Genomic DNA, 21,691 nt, shown 5'->3' on the forward strand with positions numbered 1-21,691 from the left:
TTAAAAGAAGAGTTATAAGAACCCCATGGAAATAATGAGACATATACAGTGATATGCTTCACATCTCCAACTAGTTCTAAGTTTATTGGTCAGATACACATTTCATAAACACTTCTTGTTAGGCATTCATTTATCATAGAACAAAGACTTTGGAAAGTGACTGGACAAGCAAATGAACAAATCATGTAGATGTTTTTACCCTTTACATCATATATGTTGGACCGATTTTCAAGATGTGTCAAATACCACATAAAAGACAAGCAAAAATCAGAGAAAAAAACATTTTGTAATAAACAGTGACTTACAAACAGAAAGGGTTACTTGGGGGAACTTGTGTCCAGTTATCTGAGGCCCTTAATATCATTACAAAAGCCATTTTAATAACATCAAGTAAGAAAGTAAGAAGGAACTTTCTAAAGTAAAGGATCTTTCAGTAGGGATTACGAAAAGAAAACTCATCATAATTTGTTTTAGTCACATTATTATTCATTCTCTTGCTCTGGAGCATGCAGATCTGAAGACTGAAGTCTAAAAACATTCAGTAATCTGTTGAATTTGAATAGTTTTTATGCATTCCAATCAGCTGTTATTTCATGTCGTTTTGCTAAGGAAGAAACACCAGCTCCTTGTCGAGGTGCTGCTTAAACCAGGGCATCAGATGGAACACATTGATGTGGAAGTCTCGCGCATCGGCGGTCCATTTCTTGACAGCAGTCTTTGAGTCACAGATCTCCTTAGTGCCCCAGCTCACCACTGCCACCTGTGGGACAGGAACAGAAATCAAATGACTCCAGGGCCCAGCTTTTCAAAAGTAATCCAGTGGGATTTTGGATCGTGGATTGGATCAAATCTTGGAAATGGGGTTTTGAATTAAGATCAGACCATGTAATCCAATTTTATATTTGATTTGGAAACCTGCCCTTTGGGTTATTCAAAACTTTGAACTCGGATGGGGCTCTATTTGATCCAAAAAAAAAAAAAAAAACAGGATTATCCTGATCCCATCAGAAGGGTGGATTCAGTTGTGATTTTTTGGAACCAAATAAAATAAAGTTGTATTTTTATAAGTGAATGATCACAAACTTCATTGTTACTGATGATATACAAATTCCTTCATATTTGAAGCCTATATGAAGCATGTCACATCTAAGGAGATACGGTAGAAAAAACAACAAAATAATATCAAAACTATCAGATGTCAAATAAATGGATGGAAAGTCAAAGATGGAAAGTGCTGGTATCTGTCCTGTAAATTATTTTTGACTTTTTGATTGTTTTTGTTTTGTCATTTAACATTAGAACAAACTAAAAATGTAAAATGTTTGTTTATTGCAGTGTTTCTGTCTCTTACCATTAAAACAAACAATGGCTATGTGTGGCCACTGGTATTTTGTCTACCTGTTGTTCTTTGCTAAGCCAGTAGACTACACTGTTGGTTCCATCTAAGGCTCTGGTAAACAGGAATTGGTAATCTTAAAATTTGGTATTTGGATCACAGTGATCCAACCCAATGTTCCTTTTAAAAAAACTTTCATAAAAGTAAGATAGATCAGTTAATCCTGGATAGCAAAACATGGGATTTCCAAATCCAGACCAGTTTGATCCAGATTAAATAGTCTGAAAAACCGGGCCCTGGAGCTAGTTGGTCTGTTTAGACCAGGGGTGCCCAAACTCGGTTCTGGAGAGTTCCAACCCCAATTAAACACACCTGAGGGTGCTAATCAAGCTCTTACTGGGCATACTAGAAACTTCCTGGCATGTGCGTTGAGGCAAATTGGATCTAAAGTCGCCCCCTGGCTTAGATGCACCACTTTATTCAAGCTTTGGCCCTACAATGGACAGGCCTACTAGTGTGGTTTTGGCCTCCCTTGTGGACAGCAGGCTGTGGATGGAAACTACTTGCAATGGCAAAATGTAACCAAATTTCTTTGGTAAATTAAGTATGTTGAAACTGATGCTGCCTGTTGCGATGTGCAGCCATGATAAGAAATCTCCTAGTTCAGTTTGCATTATTATCACATTTCACACATGTCCATGCTCTCTGCTGTCACTTCCCTTCTTGCATTTGTGAAGATATCCTGGTGATAATTAGAGTCAGCATGAAATGGAAATTCACCCTTGAAATGTCTTGCTTCCTGCCAAGGATTCTTTAAAGAACATGTCATATACTTTTTCATCATTTTACCTCTGCAGCTTATTTTAAAGATTTTATTGTTTTTAAAGACATTTGAAAATAAAGTCCAAAGCACTCACTTGGAAATATCGCATCCTCTTACGCAGAAAGAGAGGTCCTCCAGAATCCCCTGCAAAGAATTACATTTATTATGTGCAGTTTTAAGTGTGTGGATATAAATATATCTTCTTCTTTTTTTTCAACCATACCTTTACAAGTCATTTCAGCTCTGTTTTTCTCTGATCCTCCAGTGCACATGAACATGTCTGTGACCACTTCTGACAGAGATGCGGTGCTGTCCCCAGGAATGATGGATCTTGCCTTCTCTATGCATGCAGCTCTCTGTGGATGAAAGAATTATACTGTTAGAAACACTCAAACAAATACAGCATGCACTTTAATTCATCAAATGGATCACAAATAATCAATAAACATTTGCTACAAACCCCCACAAGAAGATTATTTTGTTAATGAAGACATTGTTATTGAAGATAAAAGTTGAACAGACATTTCAAAACATCTAGTAAAATGAGCTTAAAGGTGCCATAGAATGGAAAACTGTGTTTAGCTTGGCATAGTTGAATAATAACAGTTCAGTACATGGACATGACATACCATGAGTCTCAAACACCATTGTTTCCTCCTTCTTATATAAATCTAGTGTTTGCAAAAGACCACTGAAAAATAGGTCAATTCCAACATAACACCGACTGTGACATTGGAATCAAGCCCCCAACATTTGCAGCTGCAGTGACGTTTACTAATCAACGATTGGCTCTTTCATTAAGAAGGCGGGGCTTCGTAACCATATTGAGCGTTGCATTTTTCCCCATTCAAAACTATATGTATGAGTGATACTTCTTGGGTATTGTATAGTCTTTTTATAGTAATAGCGGCAGGAGCTCCGTGATTAAATATATATTTTCCTCCATGTGCGAGCTACTGAAATGAGTCTCTCTGGGGAAAAAAGCCAATCAGAGCAGAGCTCCTCATTATTATTCATGATCCTTCCAAATAAGGTAATAACAGACCATTTCATTAGGGTTGTAAATGGACTTGTAAAACCGTGGAGAATTTTTGCCCTTACCTAAGCCATATACCTTCTATGTAGATATCAGAGAACACTTTAAAATGTTGTATCAATGCATTCTATGGCACCTTTAATGTTTGTTTTATTTACATTTCATAGAACATAAGTGTATCGCTGGCAAAATAGATATCTGTGGACTTTAGGCCAGTTTGGCAGTTGTCTGTCCAATGTAGACCTTGTGATGTTACAACATTGGCTTTTACTAAACTTCACTAACATTATAAGTGTCTCAAAGCAAATAACAGTAATATACTGTATAGAGAAATAGAAATGTGGTTTTGTAAGGACTCACTTTTGCACCAGTATGTATGCGGGTGTCTGATAGATGAGTTCCCTGACTGATAAACTGAGCCGGAATTTCATCCAGATGGAGCAGCAGTTTCTCTGAACACAAACATTAATTTTGTTCTGAAATGATTTTTAGCTACAGATTATGAGTATTACAGAGTGTGAGTATTCTTTAAATGTTTATGCTCTTTTCCAGAATGTCTTGATTACAATATATTCATTGAATTTTACAGCGAGGGAAAATTTATTTGATCCCCTGCTGATTTTGTACGTTTGCCCACTGACAAAGAAATGATCAGATCTATAATTTTAATGGTAGGTTAATTTGAACAGTGAGAGACAGAGAAACAAAAAAAAAACACCTTTCAAAAAAGATTTGCATTTTAATGAGTAAAATAAGCTCTTTGGCATCATCTCAACTCGCCGTGTTTGGAAGAAGGAGGAATGCTGCCTATGACCCCGAGAACATGTGTGCTGTCAAATTTTGCTTGAGGACCTCTTCCCTCAGCCAGGGCATTGAAAATGGATCATGGATGGGTATTCCAGCATGACAATGACCCAAAACACATGGCCAAGGCAACAAAGGAGTGGCTCAAGAAGAAGCACATGAAGGTCCTGGAGTGGTCTAGCCAGTCTCCAGACCTTAATCCCATAGAAAATCTGTGGAGGGAGCTGAAGGTTCGAGTTGCCAAACGTCAGCCTCAAAACCTTAATGACTTGAAGAGGATCTGCAGAGGAATGGGACAAAATCCCTCCTGAGATGTGTGCAAACCTGCTGGACAACTACAAGAAACGTCTGACCTCTGTGATTGCCAACAAGGGTTTTGTCACCAAGTACTAAATCATGTTTTGCGAAGGGGTCAAATACTTATTTCACTCGTTAAAATGCAAATCAATGTATACATTTTGAAATGCGTTTTTCAGGTTTTTTTGTTGTTATTCTGTCTCTCACTGTTCAAATAAACCTACTATGAAAAGTATAGACTGATCATTTCTTTTTCAGTTGGCAAACATACAAAATCAGCAGGGCCCAGTTTTTCTTTTGGATCATGGATTGGATCAAATCTTGGAAATGGGTTTTTCAAAAGTAAAAGAGGGATATTGAATTAAGATCAGACCATGTAATCCAGTCTCACATTTGATTTGGATCAAACCTGCCCTTTGGGTTTTTCAAAACTTTGAACTCAGATTGGGATCTATTTGATCAAAAAAAAAAACAGGATTATCCTGATCCCATCAGATTTTGTTGTGATTTTTTGAATCAAATAAAATAAAAAAAAGTTTAATTTTTTAAGTGAATGATCACAAACTTAATGGTTACTGATGATATATAAATTCCTTCATATTTGAAGCCTATATGAAGCATGTCACATCTAATAAAATATGGTAAAAAAACAACAACAAAATAATATCAAAACTATCAGATGTCAAATAAATGGATCGAAAGTCAAAGATGGTGCTGGTATCTGTCCTGTAAATAATTTTTAACTTTCTGACAGTATTGTTTTTGTTTTGTCATTTAACATTAGAACAAACTCAAAAAATGTAAAATGTTTGTTTATTGCAGTGTTTCTGTTTCTTACAATTAAATCAAACAATGGCTATTTGTGGCCACTGGTATTTTGCCTAGCTGTTGTTCTTTGCTAAGCCAGTAGGTTCCATTTAAGGCTCTGCTAAACAGGATTTGGTAATCCTGAGATTTGGTATTTGGATCACAGTGATCCAACCCAATGTTCCTTTAAAAAACTGTCATAAAAGTAAGATCAGTTAATCCTGGATAGCAAAACATGGGATTTACAAATCCAGACCAATTTGATCCAGATTACATTTTTTGTAAAACTGGGCCCAGGGGATCAAATTGTAATTTCTCTCACTGTATGAATACTCACTGTGCTGGTCACATGTAGAGTCTGGAGCCAATCTGAGAGCCCGGTTTGACGAACCAGTACAAGGCAAACAAATGGGCCTGTGCACAAAGTTATATGTAATGCATTCATTGGCAAGACATAACTAGATGTCAATAAATTCTAAGGCAGTCTACTTGTTCAGAGTCGTGATGTATTGTTAACCTTCGAAAACTCATGTTGTACCCTACAGTCTTAAGAATCAGGATAAATCACTGTTTGGCTTGTCAGAGACTTTTTGCTACCACTACAGCAGATCATGAATGTATATTTGCTTTTAGGATCTTATAAAGCTATTGGACCTGGAAATCGTGACGTTAGACTTAACAAGCGGGTTGGTGAATTGTTAATGCAATAGATAAGGAACATAGAAGCTGAATCTTACCTTGCATTCACAGATATTTTAATATCTTCTTTTATCCTAACCAGAGCGATGTCGTAATCATAAAACTCTTTGACATTCTTGTCCTTAAGGCCTTTCAAATTAAACTGTGGATGAAGAATCAGCTCCATGGCTTTAACTCCTTTACCATTCCCTTTGCAATAGAATTGAAGAATAGCAAATGTTCATATTGTTGTTTCGCTCTTTGTTCGACAGCATAAAGAGAACAGCCAATTTTATAATTGATTCTCTTTGTGTGGAAAATAGCCTTAGTGACCTTGCATTATTCCATACAACTGCTGGAAAAAAACAACAACAGCTCTTACCATGTTGAATTGTTATTTCGTCAGCACTGGCTGTTGATATAGAGTCATCTGAATCCACTTTTATAAAGCAGTGTGCAGCTGTCAGAATCATACTCTTCGTTAGTATAGACCCTCTGCATTGTCCAAGTTTCTGGATGACAGAAAAACTGTAAAAATATAATCTACCATCTAGGACAGATAGATCTACATGCAACAGTTTTTATAAAACTAAGATAGGATCAACAGGAGAAAACTGCAACAGCAGAAGCAACACGAGACAAAGAACTAAACAAACCGAGAGCAAAATAGACACAGGAGCAAAGTAATCAAATCGAGCAACAAACTACACTGCAAAAAATGCTTTTCTAGCTTAGATTTTTTTTGTCTTGTTTCCAGCCAAAATATCTAAAAATTCTTAAATAAAGAAGGATTTTCTAGACGAGTAAAAATCATTTTCTTGTTTTCAGAAAAAACAACTCAAAATGAAGTGAGTTTTTGCTTAGAACAAGCAAAATAATCTGCCAATGGGGTAAGAAAAAAAATCTTATTTCAGACAGACAAAACAAGATTATTTTGCTTACCCCATTGGCAGATTATTTTGCTTGTTTTAAGCAAAAATGCACTTAATTTTGACTCCTTTTTTCTAAATACAAGACAATAATTTACTCATCTAGAAAATCCTTCTTGATTTAAGAATTTTTAGATATTTTGGCTGGAAACAAGACAAAAAATCTAAGATAGAAAAGCATTTTTGCAGTGTAAAAGTCCATGAAAAGTCTTTATCACTAGTTTCATTAAAACTCTTGATGTGAATGTACTAACCCACTGAATATCAACGTGCCAAGGTTTGGTGGTGTAAGGGGTTTCAGGGTTGTCCTGCTTCTCTTGTGCCACTCCACATTTAGTCACAGCAGAATCACCTGGACAAGGTGGAGGATATTTACATTGTGGAAATAAAACATTGAAGGGTTTGTATTTTGGAAAAGAGACATTTTTAAAGGATAACAAAAACCATGATGTATCTTTATAGTAGTAATAACTTTGGCTTTCTTTACAATTGTTTTATTGGAGATCTACCGTAGAGCTGACCTGTGCAGACAAACCACCAGGGTACTGCACTGCAAAAAATGCATTTCTTACTTAGATGCTTTGTCTTGTTTCCAGCCAAAATATTCTTAAATCAAGAAGGATGTTCAAATTCTTGTTTTCAGAAAAAAAACAAGTAAAAGTTAAGTTGAAAAACTGAGTTTTTGCTTAGAACAAGCAAAATAATCTGCCAATGGGGTAAGCAAAAAAACATTATTTCAAACAGAAAACAAGTTAATTTTTCTTATGCCATTAGCAGATTGTTTTGCTTGTTTCAATCGAAAATGCACTTAATTTTGGCTTGTTTTTTCTGAAAACAAGACAATAATTTTTACTCATCTAGAAAATCCTTCTTGATTTAAGAATTTTTTGATATTTTGACTGGAAACGAGACAAAAAATCTAAGTAAGAAAAGCATTTTTTGCTCATATGTGACATTATTTACCCAAAATGACATCATTCAGGTCTCTTTAATGGTGCTGCTACTAAATAGAAAATGGTTAGTTGTACCATACTTTTTATTCATGGAGGGTACAACTTAACAACTCAACCTTGTCACATAAAATTAAGATAGAAAATGATTTTTTTTAAACATACTATCTAATCCATAAGTATATACAGCGTGCTTGCTTTATTAAGGAGCAGTGGCCATTTTCAGTAAAAACCTCATCCCGTCACAAATATATTTCTCATTGTTATGGGGTTGTTGTCACACCCTCTGCACGTTCCCTCAGCCCCAATCACCACGATCCTCCACCAACCAGCCAATCACCACCACAGCACACCCGTGAACCATCACCAGAATTCTAATCACCGTCACCTGCACCAGCAATCACCACACCCTTCAAATACTTACCTCATTCACTCACTCACCGGCTGGTATCGAAGTTGCATGGATGCTTCTCTGTGGATCTTCTCCCCCTCCTGTTGTCTCTCCTGTGCTCCTCGTGGATTCTTCTGATGTTCTCCTGTGCTCCCCGTGGATTGCTCTGATGTTCTCCTGTGAAACACGTTAATCGTGTCAGAGGGAAGTGACTGTTGCTAACGCTATGATCCTTATGAACTTGAACTCACCTGTTGTGTTATGTTTGAAGATTTGACCACAGAGACATTATTCACCCGTTTGCACGTGTGTTGAACTGTGCACGTTTGTTAATAAATACCTTGAAAGATACTCACCTTCTCCCTTTGTGTGTGGTCGTGACAGTTGTGAACTTGTGAGTTATTTACTTCATTTATTAATCATTTTAACAAAAAAATATGAAATAGCCATGGTTTCAGCAAATATATACTTACCAAAATCATGAAAGCTCATATTTTTGTTATAAATATAATTTTTATTGTAATATGTCCACTTAAACTTTGACAAGCATATATATACTATATCAGAAATCGCACCGACATTTGCAGCAGAAAGACAGTGTTGGGCTGCAGATATGTTGACCCAGAAATAAGGGGACAATATGAGAGAGAAACAAAACCAAAAATTTAACTTAAAGGCAATGTATCGCTTCAAATGTGTTATATAGACTTCAACCCCGTCACACCTTGTCCCATTAATATTTTGGGAAAAATATAGGGAAGACAATTTAAGAATGAAATTATTTCTTAGGACTATTATTTTAAGGACTAAAACAATATAATTGTGATTAAATTAAATTAAAAATATTTTTTACAAAATTAAAAAGACTATAGAAAAACAATTTGTGTATTTTTAGCTTTGGTTTTCAGGGACACATGAGCAGGCTTTTTAAACCAATCCCATTTTGTCTGGGGTTGTAAAGAAAAGGTGTCACAATCTGAAGAAAAAAATGTTTTGTTAATAAAAGGTTGTTAATGCCTGAGGTAGGAAAATATGTTTTTTTTTTAGGTTTGACTAATTATGTGGGGTATTTAGAAAATGAATCATATGTAGTTGAAAAAAAAAAGTATATCCAAGTTGAAACAGATAGAAATAAGCAATATTCAAATAGAATGAAGCTGAAACAAATCATGGTAATTGACCTGATACCAATTCAACCATGGACCCTAGAGGTTTTCTGATTTTGTGATTACTTACTGATCATTCGATTGAACACATGCCCGAGCTCTTTGTAGTCCTTCAGAACAAAAACATGTTTCTCATCTTTCTTGGAAGAGGCAATGCTTTTGAGTTCTTTCTTGTTAACTTGTTGTCCAACAGCAAACACATACACATCTGTGAAACATACAAATGGTAACATTAAGAGAGAGAGAGAGAGAAAACATTACCTGAAAACAATCACAATATTTAGGCTTTCACACAGAAGGAAATAATGGATGGTAAACTGGCTTTATCTACATTTACATGAACCCCAATAATCTACTAGTAATTGAATTAATAGCTGAAAGTCATTCATGTAAATGCCTCAATCGATCCAAGAGTACAACTGAAATAATCAAATCAATAGGAAATGTAAAAAGCACTTTAATATGACAGTCTTCTTAATTAGATGCAAAAAATACCTTGCATACATGCACAGTGCCTATGTTTACTTTTTATAAGAAGATCTCTGTTTACATCCGTTTACAAACATGCATATTACATGCTTATTTATGTCTTACAAACTGCTGAGTGTATAAAACATTTTCTTCTGACATATTCTGACATAATGTCATTTAAAGGAGTAGTTAACTTTCAGAACCAAAATGTACAGATAATGTAGTCACCCCCTTGTCATCCAAGAAGTTCATATCTTTCTTTCTTCAGTCGTAAGGAAATTATGTTTTTTGAGGAAAACATTTAAGGATTTCTCTTCATGGTGCCCCTAGTTTGAACTTCCAAAATGCAGCTTCAAAGGGCAAGACAAGCATTTGAGGTTAAAAAGTATATAAATTGTAATATTTTTTAGAAAATAACCCATCGTTTCGCTAGATAAGACCCTTCTTCCTCGTCTGGGATCATTTACAGCCCTTTGAAGCTGCATTTAAACTGCATTTTGTAAGTTCAAACTCAGGGGCACCATAGAAGTCCACTATATGGAGAGAAATCCTGAAATGTTTGCCTCAAAAAACACCATTTCTTTACGACTGAAGAAAGAAAGAAAGAAAGAAAGAAAGAAAGAAAGAAAGAAAGAAAGAAAGAAAGAAAGAAAGAAAGAAAGAAAGCACATCATGGATGACAAGGGGGTGAGTACATTATCTGTAAATTTTTGTTCTGAAAGTGTACTACTGCTTTAAGGTAACTAAATTATATACATTGTAAAATTGCATACAATGTACAAAATAAATTGTCTGGTAGAGGTAGACATTAGGGTTAAACCTTTATGAGACTAACCCAGGAGCTGCTCTTGTGTGTGGTCTACACTGCCAGGTTTGTAGCCGAATAAGTTCCGGATCTTTGGTAAAACCTTTTGTGGGCTGGGTCCCATATTGGAGTGGCCTGGAAATACACAAAAGCAAAATAAGTACATGGTTAAATGTCCTTTAAAATAATAAAATAATTCTTTTTGAGGTTTTAACATTAGCACTTTATAAGAAGTAGTTTAATATGTGACATTTAGTGATGTTTCATTAACAAATTTCAGGAGGAGCTCGCGCATATAATTAACACGGCCAATTCATCATCAGCAATCACTCCCTATCCAATCACTCTCCTTATCCCATTACTACAGTCCCTTTAAATAACCAAGCAGTCCTACCTTCAGCTATCTCTGATTCCAGCATCCCTCCCACCCCCCCTGTTTATTTTCTCCTCACCTCCAGCCAGGGGGGGAGCGCTATTGGGTTCGGGCCAAAGGCCGAGCTCGGAGCCCTCTCCCGGACAGCATGCCAAACACGCTTAACTTTACGCTGTTTATTATATGCAAAAGCGAACTAGTGAAATATGTACAGGCGAATTTTGGCCAGGATGCCAGGGTTACAACTCTACTCTTTTTCAAAGGACATCCTGGGATTTTAAATGACCACAGAAAATCAGTACCTCTGTTTAACGCCTCATCCGAAAGGTGGTGCTTTTTGTCAGTATAGTATCCCTATCACTATACTGGGTCGCTAGGACCCACACAGACCACAGGGTGAGCACTCCACTTCAAAGTCTTTGCTTAATGCTTTGCTTACCTTTGGCACCAATTACAGCCTCAGGTTTTTGAGTATAATGCTACAAGTTTGACACATCTATTTTTGGGCAGTTTCTCCCATTCTTCTTTGCAGTACCTCTCAAGCTCCATCAGGTTGGATGGGGAGGGTTAGTGCACAGCCATTTTCAGATCTCTCCAGAGTTGTTCAATTAGGTTCAAGTATGGGCTCTGGCTGGGCCGCTTAGGGTCATTGTCTTGTTGAAAGATTAACTGTCACCCCAGTCTGAGGTCCACACATGAGGCTTTTTCAGACCAGAGAATTTTGTTTCTCATAGTCTGAGAGTCCTTCAGGTGCCTTTTGGCAAACTCTACCATACAGGCCTGACTGGTGGAGTGCTGCAGAGATGGTTGTTCTTCTATAAGGTTCTCCTCTCTCCACAGAGAAACGCTGGAGCTCTTTCAGAGTGACCATCGGGTTCTTGATCACCTCCCTGACTAAGGCCCTTTTCCCCTGATCACATCACGCTCTAGGAAGAGTCCTAGTGGTTCCAAACTTCTTCTATTTATGGATGATGGAGGCCACTGTGCTCATTGGGACCTTCAATGCTGCAGAATTTTATTCGTACCCTTCCCCAGATCTGTGCCTTAATACAATCCTGTCTCGGAGGTCTACAGACAATTCTTTGGACTTTGTGGCTTTGTTTGTGCTCTGACATGCACTGTTAACTGTGGGACCTCATATAGACAGGTGTGTGCCTTTCCAAATCATATCTAATCAACTGAATTTACCACAAGTGGACTCCAATCAAGTTGTTGAAACATCTCAAGGATAAATGATCTGAGCTCAATTTTGAGTGTCATGGCAAAGTCTGTGAATACTTACGTACATGTTTTTGTTTGTTTGTTTTTTATTTTTAATAAATTTGCAAAGATTGGATTTTTGTAGAATTTGGAGGCAATACTGAATTTAATCCATTTTGGAATAAGGCTGTAATATAGCAAAATGTGGAAAAATGGAAGCACTGTGTATACTTTCTGGATGCACAATTCATGGTTGAGAAACACTATTGTAGACTGATGTTCAATTCTACAGAAGCGCAACTGCACATTGCATCTACACTGACCACAACAACACACACACACACATCTATAGGTGAGGCTCAGACACAGAAGTAAAACTGGCTCTTTACCCGTCTCATACTGGTCAGTCTTACCATCAGTTGCAATGATTATGACGTTCTGAGTCTCATTGAAGCGATTTTGTTTGTTCTCCCTGAGCACAGCAAGTTGATTGTACACCCTGTCTAGAGCATCATGCAGATTGGTGCCTCTCTTATCCCCATGGCCTAAAATGAAACATATTTCATGAAACTAGAAACTGGAGTCAGAACACTAATAAGAACACATCAAATTTTAGTAAATAAACATACTTTTGTCACTAAACTTGCTTAGTTCCCTCAAGACATAATACACATCTTGATTTGGGTCGTTTGTAATGGATACGATTTCTTTGGGCTCACTGGCATATGAGACGATGTCAAATTTCATGTTGACTTCATAGCTATCCAGCTGGAAGACAAAACTAATGTTATTATTGCATAAGACTTTATTTTGATTCAAACTCATGATGGCTGTTTTATGCTGTAGAGGTGGGAAATAGAAGTAGTATGCACGCCTGTACTGTAGTATATGAGGAGCAGTGATGCAAAGAAGGCCTATTTGGGCTAGTCTGAAATGTTTGTGGCTCATGTGAAATCATTAGTTATCTCTGCTAAGCTGCTTTCTTTACATTGAAAAAGTGAAATCCACATGGAGAAATTTCAATTTGCTACATATTTCAGTAAGAGACATCATTCATGTTACACAAAGCCATACAAGTCTTACCCGGGGTTCCATTAAGTTTTCAAGTTATCAAAACACAAACCTTGTGGATAAGTTGAATAGTGGCATTTTTGGCCAAGAGAAAACTCTCCGGTGAAATGCTGGCTGATGTGTCCAAAAGAATGAAGATGTTCAGGCGACCTTCTACAACCTTGATAGTCCTGCCCAAACCTTGCTCTAGTGATTGTGCAATAAACACAAATGAAGTGAATGACTAAAATAATGAGGCAATAACGGTAATGGATACTAGTGCACAAAAAAAATTTTTTTTCCAAAAGTTCTCTTTTCACCTTTCTTTTTGAAGTCGGGGAGTGACACATCCATGACTGCAGTCAGAGATCCTCCTAAGGCCTGAGCTACGGCAGCTGGTTGATCAAATGAGTACTGGCCTAAAAAAGAAATTCAACATGTTTACATTGTCCCAGATCAACTACTTTATGTAAATAAACCTCTGTTTCTTTGACTGACCGTAGCAGCGCGGTTCTGCCCCGCTCCATTCCCTTGAATCCAAACACTGTCTCTCAGAGGGGCCAAGCATATCCAGACCTGACTGACACTGATAGTGCACTCTGTCTCCAATTCGGAAACGTTGCCCAGTACGTAAGGCCCCTGGAGGTGTGCCTGGGTTTTTACAGTCTTCGGCTGCAATAAGGAAAATAAGATAAATATCAATTACATGCTGTATATTTTATATAGAAACTATGCATTGTACAATTAGGATTCAGAATAACAACTTGTTTAATGATCTATTTAATATTTAATTGGACTACCAGCACAACTACTTCCACATTCTACTTAATAGGAATGTCTAAAGAAAAAAAATGATTTAAACATTTAATCCGAAAAATTAAGGTTTGTTCTGATATTATTCATCAGAATATCTCTTCTCTCCAGTGTTGCCAATTTGGCTACTTGTTGCCGCAGGTTGTTTTTTATGTCCGTGGGTTAAAGCGACCCCAGTTATGTAATATTTAGCTTCTGGAATGCGATTTTTAATTGGAAACCCCCCTCAAAATTCGACTGGGCTACTTTTGGGCTAGTTTTGAGTAGCAATTGGACTGGTTTTGTTGTGAAAACCTGGCAACCCTGCTTCTCTCTTTCCTGGAAATTTCCTGATTTTTAAGTCTTCTTGCAGACTGTTATTTTAAGTGTTATTAAGTCAACTCAATGGCTACAGTGCATTGAAAATATACGTAACCATAAATTAGGGAGAGTTACAGCTACTTTCAAGGCAAGTAAAACAATTTACTTACTGCTTCGAGTAACACTAACTTAAAATATTCAAGTAGCCACAAAGGAACCAACAACATTAATAAAGCACAGTGAGAGACAGCAGTGCACTATTATATTGGTGATGTACAAAATAACAACAGAAAAAGAAGAAAAGAAATGTTTTTGAGGTACGGCAATTCTTAATAGACCTTTAACTATTTCCTCCATGTCTGCAGATATCTTTTTCATAAATTGATGTTGAGTAAAAAAAAATAACTTACCATTATAGTGATTCATGTTTCCTTTGGGAACTTTATTTGTTTTATTATAACTTTCTTCCTGTTGATGCAGCAATGCATCGTGAAATCAGAGTTATTTGATTTCAAGGGAAGAAAATTATAAAAATTGATTGCTTTTATGAAGCGGTCTATCTTGTAACTAGATATATATCAATAGTTGTATTTTTCATGTTTACTAATGATCCTTTACTCTTTTATTGTTCTTCATAAACACCTTATGGAGCTTTTAATTAGGTTGATACAGTCTTTTAATATATGCAGTAATATGCTTCAGTCAGACACAGACTTTAACATTCAGCACGTGAATCACAACACAGCATTTTATTTGCTCTTTTTGTTGTGCTACTACTGACACAAGATAGCCAATAAAATAAAAACAACAACAGTAAAACAAAGCAATTGCATAATTTATTCATGCCGCAATGCACTCTGGGAGTCAGTGAGTAGCAATACTAAGTCAAGAGTAAACCTAAAGTAAAGAATCAAGAACCCCCTACAGTTCTTTTTAGTTACTAGAACTCTTGTCTAAGTAAACTATACCAACTAAACATTTGTCAGTACAACATACTATTTCTATTTAACTTTACTTAGAAAAAGTAAAAAAAACTAAATAAAGTCAACTTATTACATTTTACAGTGTGCGAGTAGTCACTGAGAATAATAAAATGAAACAACAGTGTGAAAGAAAAGTAGCATATCGCAAGACCATAAAAGGAAACCAAATCACAAATTTAATTGTACTGTAAAAAATGACTGTGAATTTAACAGCAAAAAACTGTAAAAATGCTACGGTAAAAACCTGTGAAATGGTTAACGGTAAGTTCCCCTCTTATATACGGTGAAAAACTGTGCATGTAATTTTACGGGAGTATACCGTTTTTGGAAATGAAAAAGACGTCAAATTTACAGTGAATAACCGTTGATGTTTTTTCTTGGCAGTTTTGTACATTAGGGTTGTATGTTACATCTAATGTTGTTAAATTAATGTTTTTTGCATTATTTCAGTTTTATGTGTGTTACCATGATGGTGTTTAGTGTTTGTGTGAATGACACGGTGCACCTTCTATATAAGTTATTATTGAAAATCTCCTTGTGATGGGCTTTGGTTCATCATGTGATGTTGTCATCATTACCTGCTTTTGATGGTTATCAGTGTCTTACAAAAGTACGAAACAGATTTCAGTATTTCAAAAAGTTGGTACATTACCATTATATCAGTGAAATTACGGTATTTACCTGTAAATTTACGTGAAAAAACGTAAAACATTGCTACCGTATTTTTTACGGTATAATTCTGGCAACCACAGCTGCCAGTTTTTTTTACCGTAAATTTTACTGCTCTTTTTTTTTTTTTTTTTTTTTACAGTGTATATAGTTGGATCCAAAGGAATATAAATGCTCACACTGGTTATCACACACAGGTGTAGAACCGGTCCATCCACCCCAGTGAGTGCAGTTCCGCTCAGCAGATCCAGTCAAAACAAATCCTTCAAGACAGGAAAATGTCTGCTTTTCTCCAATCTTGAACCACTGTCTCCTGGGCCAGAACTGCCCATTGTCAAGCTCAAGTTGAGCAGGGCAAAGGATCTCTGAAAGAGAAAAAGAGACATAGGTCCTTTAAGCGGAAGCCAAAGAAGTAGTCTGTGTTTTACATTGTTCAGTCTTTACTCTGGGCAATGACTTAATCCTGGTATTCAACATTTAACATTTGTTTGTACATTTGTTGATATCATTTTAACATTCATATTTGCAATGTCCATATTATTGACTGGATAAATCAAGCATGCAGCCTACATGAAAAAAGGACTTGTTTCATTTAGAATTGGAGGGGTAAAACTTTGTTTTTGTAAAAAGCAGAGTTTAAAAGGATGATAACCCAGGGTTAAGCACAGAGTGAAAAGTCCATATGTGTACTTCGATATGAGAATATACCCTTGCACACAGCATTGAGTGTTCTCTTTCCATTTGGGAGACTCATGGCTGACCATTCTCCATCTTTGTCGCAGACTCGTTGCGCTGCTGGAAAAGGGTAGTGTCCTGCCCTGCAGTGATAGGTCAGCACACTTCCCTCCAATCCCTCATTGGAGTAGGACACGCTACCTCCCGTTATGGACACTTTCACAGAGCAGTTCTTCTGTGGTTCCTCATAATCTCCATAATCATTGGTTTCTAAAATACACAGATGGGATTCATAGTAATCCTGGTATTAGATAGCAGTGGAAACCAATTTTTAGTTCAAAAAAAGTTTTTGCACTGGCTACCAATAGTTGCTCGCATAAAATTCAAGGCATTAATGTTTACCTACAAAACCACCACTGGCTCTGCACCCCTTTACCTAAATTCATTACTTCAGACTTATTTGCCCTCTAGAAGCTTACGTTCTGCAAGTGAACAGCGCATTATTGTGGCATCACAAAGACGCACAAAATCACTTTCACGGACTTTACTGTGGCGTATTATTTACTCACCCTCCAGCATCCTAGGTGTATATGACTTCCTTCTTTCAGATGAATGCAATTGGAGTTACATTAAAAATAATCCTGGCACTCCCAAGCTTTAGAACGGCACAGACTGAATGGCGTTCAGTCCAAAACAAGTCGTTGTACACGGATTTTGCTGCTTTGGGAAGGGGCGTGGCAGGACTGAAAAGCTGTCTAAGCTGTTCGCCAATTGCAACGCAGTGGGACTGCTAACAACACACAACACATTTAGTTTTTCGGAAGGCAGACCTTCATTAAACCTGGAACTAATCGAGCCATTTGTGCCAGCCTGGGGAGAAAGTTATTGTAATAATGTCAATTATGTGAAAAATAATGCGTTTTTCGAAACACCAAGCATGAGAGCATGTTCTAGCGCACTCCAAAACAAAATAAAGACTTTGTAAAAGAGCATAATAGGACCCTTTTGACTTGTGTCTGAGCAGTGTTCTGCCACTGATCATGTCATGAAGCTCTCTCAGCAACTTCTGTGATATTCCTGCTGACTCTTTACTTGGGGCCTACTGAGTTCATGGACCTCCTCTATATGACCTTCCCGCAGAACTCTCAGCTTTAGCGTGAACACCTGCCAGGTTGACTCTCACAGCAGAACTAAATCTGCCCCAAGTGTGGTCATACAGATGTTCCCTGGGAACTTCACAAGGTCCACACTCAACTCCCAGTCTTTTGCTGTTCCAATAATGCCTGCCCGAGTTGCATAACTTCTTTCAAAGAGGATGAAGTTCCAAAAAAAGTTTTTACAGATAAGGGACAGGATTACTAATCTGGGCAAATTAGCTCAATTCCATAAAAGCACCAATGGGAGGGGAAAATTGTGTCTGTGATTTACTGACAATGCGCACAATTAAAGAACACAGTTAAAGAAGGCAATCAGATAATTTCCATAATGACCAGCGCAATCTACCAAGAGCAGTGCAAACCGCCTGCTTTAAGACATTCTTTTTTGGGGGCGTTAAATAATGCCACAAATACTAGTAATTTGACATGCGCAAATGTTACTAAATCATGTTGCGTGATTTATTTTAATACTCTCCTCCCATAAATTTTGTGTCTGTAAAACTCTCACAAACGCATACTCCAGTGGTTCCCAACCACATTCCTGGAGGAACCCCCTTAATCAAACACACCTGATTCAGATGATCAGATCATTAGAAGAGGCTACAAGACCTAAAATGGGTGTGTCAGATAAAGGAGATGCAAAATGTGCAGTGTTGTGGGGTCTCTGGGAATGTGGTTGGGAACCACTCGCATACTCAATAAGGTCAGGTGTGAAAAGAACAAATTCTTTACTACGCGTCTTTAGTAAATCCTGACAGTACTATTTTAATGCCAAAATATGGTTTGCATTGGCGCACGCTTCTAGCAAATCTGGCCCAAAATTGCTGGTATTTGACCATTTAGCTATTGGCTTATTATCAACTAGTTCTTTTGCCAACATCCTCAACTGTTTTTCATCAGTTTGAGCCAATTTCTATGACAGATTGGGCAGCGATTGTCAAACATACGAAACCCTCTACTAGTCCGCAAGTTTTTGCCTGATGACAGGTTTGGTGTCAGCTGATTTTAAACATGCTATAGTGCAGCCAGCATTAAAGAGATCAAGCTTGGACCCCACATCTAATTTCAGACCAGTTTTGAAATTTTCATTTCCTTCTAAGGTTTCGAAGAAGGTTGTATTCAACTGCAGTCATTTTTTTTATTTACACTATATTTCAACATAGCACAGAAACTTTTAAGGGCTGACAATGATATTCAATTAAATGCTCAATTCTGGAGCTTCAGTGATTCTAGTGTTATTGGACCTGAGTGCATCATTCAATACTGTTGATCACAATAGTTTGGTTTCTTGGCTGTTAAACCATGCTGGAATTCATGGGGTGGCTCTTAAATGGTTCAAGTGATATCTAGCAGATAGAAGCTTTGTGGTTAAAGTGGGCAAATGCAAGCTTTACTAAACTGTGGAGTACCTCAAGGGTCTATTCTCGCCCCCCTTTTGTTTTCACTGTATTTATTCCCTTTAGGAACTATATTTAAGAAACAAAGTGTTTCATTTCATTGTTATATTGACGATACACAGATTTATCTGCCACTGTAAAAAAAAAAAAAAAAAAAAAAGACAATGGGTCTGCTATAAGCTCGCTTTTGACCTGCATAACTGGCATCAAGGACTGGATGGCATTACACTTATTAAAAATATTATTTTTGGACCAGTTGGAAATCAAAGCACTATAAATTCTATCTATGGCTCTTTGGCTAAGCATAATAGAACAGTGTTGAAAAATATAAATGTATTATTTGACTCAAATTCAAATTTGACAAGCAAATAAATTCTGTGGTCACATGTTGCTTTTTTTATGTGAGACTTTTAGCAAAGATGAAGTGCTTTTTTTCTTTTTTTTCTTTTAGAGAACTTTTATATTTTCATAGACTGTTGTATTACTTTCTATACAGGAGTTGGCCAGAAAGCCCTGGCACATCTGCAGACAGTTTAAATGTGGCTGTGAGATTGCTGAGCATGCTATAACTAAAATCATTCCCAGTCCCTGCGGTGCAAACATGCCAAAAAGCGGATTCTTTGTGTGCAAAGCCATTATCTACACCATTTAGGGGTAGATAAGATACCCCTCTGAGGATACTGCCTCAGTAATAGGCTGCTGTACCCCTAAAGATTTTTTCTGACAGTAAAATAATATTTTGATCATTGCATCAAGAATAGAGAAGTAAAAAATAATTAAATTAGACAGAGAAGGTAGAAAATGGTCAACAGTTATTTATTTTGGTACCAAAAGCAAACACATAAACATACTTTATAGTCTATAGGTTTGGCTGAATGAGCAAGTTTGTTCTAGTCCTGGTCTATTACACAGCCAACACTGTTACATGCATGGTATAAAATTGGCCTAATAATAGAAAAGCTCAGCTTTATAGAATATGGTAAATAAAAACATGAACTCTTTAAATATTACCTTCACATTTGACCCTGGATACCTTAGGCTTCCATTCTCCCTTAGAGTTGCAGACCTTTTGGCTGATTGGATAAGGTTCGAATCCATCGCTGCAGTGATAAATTAGCCGACTACCTACAGCACCGCCATTGGAATACTCCACCATGCCTCCAATGATGGACTCTGATGATGTGCTGCAGTTTTTGGGTACATTCTCTTCATAATCATAGTCATATTGTGATTTCACTGAAATAGAGAAATATTCATTATTGTTAAGCCTTACATTTGATTATTTCAGATATGAAATGTAAGTCATTGCTTGTATGAAAAAGTGGTTGTTGTGTCTCACAGCTGATGTCAGTAGTAGAAGCATTTATATCCTTCAATTTTGGCTTGTGAGAGTTATTTTTAAGTTGTTACCTTTTTTTGCTGGGTATGGAAGTAGTCCTACAGTATATTCCAAACAAAATGCTTAAACCAGGTTAAAATCATTTTCTCAAGCGTTTCATACTATTGCTGTTGTTTATGTTGTTGTTTAAAAGGAGGTCTGTGGCATAGGCCTACAACCTTTAGTCTCATACAGTGTAGGAGCCAGTAAGACTTTTTGAACAAATACTTAAAAGAACCAGCTCACAAGCAGTTCATTAGTGAAACAGACTACACAGATGACAATGCATGCTTATTTTTGTGTGCAGCCCTGAAGAATCACCGTCACTGAAAAGCAGTACCGGAAACATTAGTGTGATCTGGGACTTATGCCACTAAATACATGCCCACCAAACAACTTGTTTATTGGATATTTCATAATCTAAAACAAAATAATCAGTGCTCTTCACACAAAAGTGTTCATACAAAAGATATCTATACTCTGGAAGTGTCTAACAGAAATATTTCTTAACGTAATAACAACCACAAAGGGTTAAAAACTAAAATTGGTGAATGCATCATTATTCTCAACTTTTGCATTCTCACTTTGTGACCCGCAATTTGAAAAATTTGTTACCTTAAATGCACTTACCTTCACATATAGAGATACACAAGAAAAAAGAAATGAAACATGCAGTTGCGTAGTGCATAGCTGACATGATGCGCTCTGGTTTCACTCGCTGATGTGAGTGAAATACCAATATGAACCTTTGTAACGTGTATTTGAGGAGTGATTAAACATTAACATTTTTAATGCAATTCTGGGAAATTACTATACACTAATCAATTTCTGTAAATCTTAAAGGTCACGTGTCTAATTTCTGTCCCACTGAACAGAAACATGTTTTGAATAAATCACTGTTTTGGAAAAACCTTAAGGAAAGGTAAACATAGTTTGCAAAAAAAAAAAAAAAAAATCTTTTTGACTATATGTGTAAGTGGTGGATGAGAATGAAAGGGATGATGAAGAACAAGACCAAGAACAGCAATTTCAGATGAAATTCTGGCAACTGTGATGTTGTTAATGGAATGACAATGAGGGAAGCAGAACAAAGACTACAACCCAATTTGAGACTCTACTAAATCCACCAGAACACTGAGAGAAGAGAACATTGAAAGAGTAGTGTATGCATTTGATTCAGTTCAAAGAGGATTCACAAAATAC

General features: G+C 36.8%; 1 protein-coding gene across 1 annotated transcript; it reads right to left on the minus strand.

Moving 5' to 3' along the window:
• Positions 1 to 21,200, minus strand: LOC141284912 (complement C2). Its single transcript, XM_073817941.1, has 19 exons — positions 21,119 to 21,200; positions 20,122 to 20,346; positions 16,590 to 16,826; positions 16,061 to 16,246; positions 13,615 to 13,788; positions 13,437 to 13,535; positions 13,190 to 13,323; positions 12,696 to 12,834; positions 12,480 to 12,611; positions 10,524 to 10,628; positions 9,288 to 9,425; positions 6,965 to 7,062; positions 6,164 to 6,293; positions 5,841 to 5,991; positions 5,441 to 5,517; positions 3,556 to 3,647; positions 2,383 to 2,515; positions 2,254 to 2,303; positions 1 to 760 (listed from the first exon to the last, which is right to left on the minus strand). The coding sequence occupies exons 1-19, from the start codon at positions 21,183 to 21,185 to the stop codon at positions 605 to 607; spliced, it is 2,523 nt and encodes an 840-aa protein (XP_073674042.1). The 5' UTR covers positions 21,186 to 21,200; the 3' UTR covers positions 1 to 604.
• Between the last annotated feature and the right edge of the window lie 491 nt (positions 21,201 to 21,691).

The sequence above is a fragment of the Garra rufa genome, chromosome 14 (assembly GCF_049309525.1).
Source record: "Garra rufa chromosome 14, GarRuf1.0, whole genome shotgun sequence".
NCBI classification, from domain to species: domain Eukaryota; kingdom Metazoa; phylum Chordata; class Actinopteri; order Cypriniformes; family Cyprinidae; genus Garra; species Garra rufa.

Bases quoted from the DNA above. Each gene is read 5' to 3' on its own strand.
- LOC141284912 (XM_073817941.1), bottom strand. From the start codon at position 21,185: ATGTCAGCTATGCACTACGCAACTGCATGTTTCATTTCTTTTTTCTTG. The intron at 16,247-16,589 runs GTATATTCTCAT...TTTCTCTTTCAG, and splicing joins ACTCAATGCTGTGTGCAAGG to AGATCCTTTGCCCTGCTCAA. The intron at 2,304-2,382 runs GTATGGTTGAAA...AATTCTTTGCAG, and splicing joins AGCTGAAATGACTTGTAAAG to GGGATTCTGGAGGACCTCTC.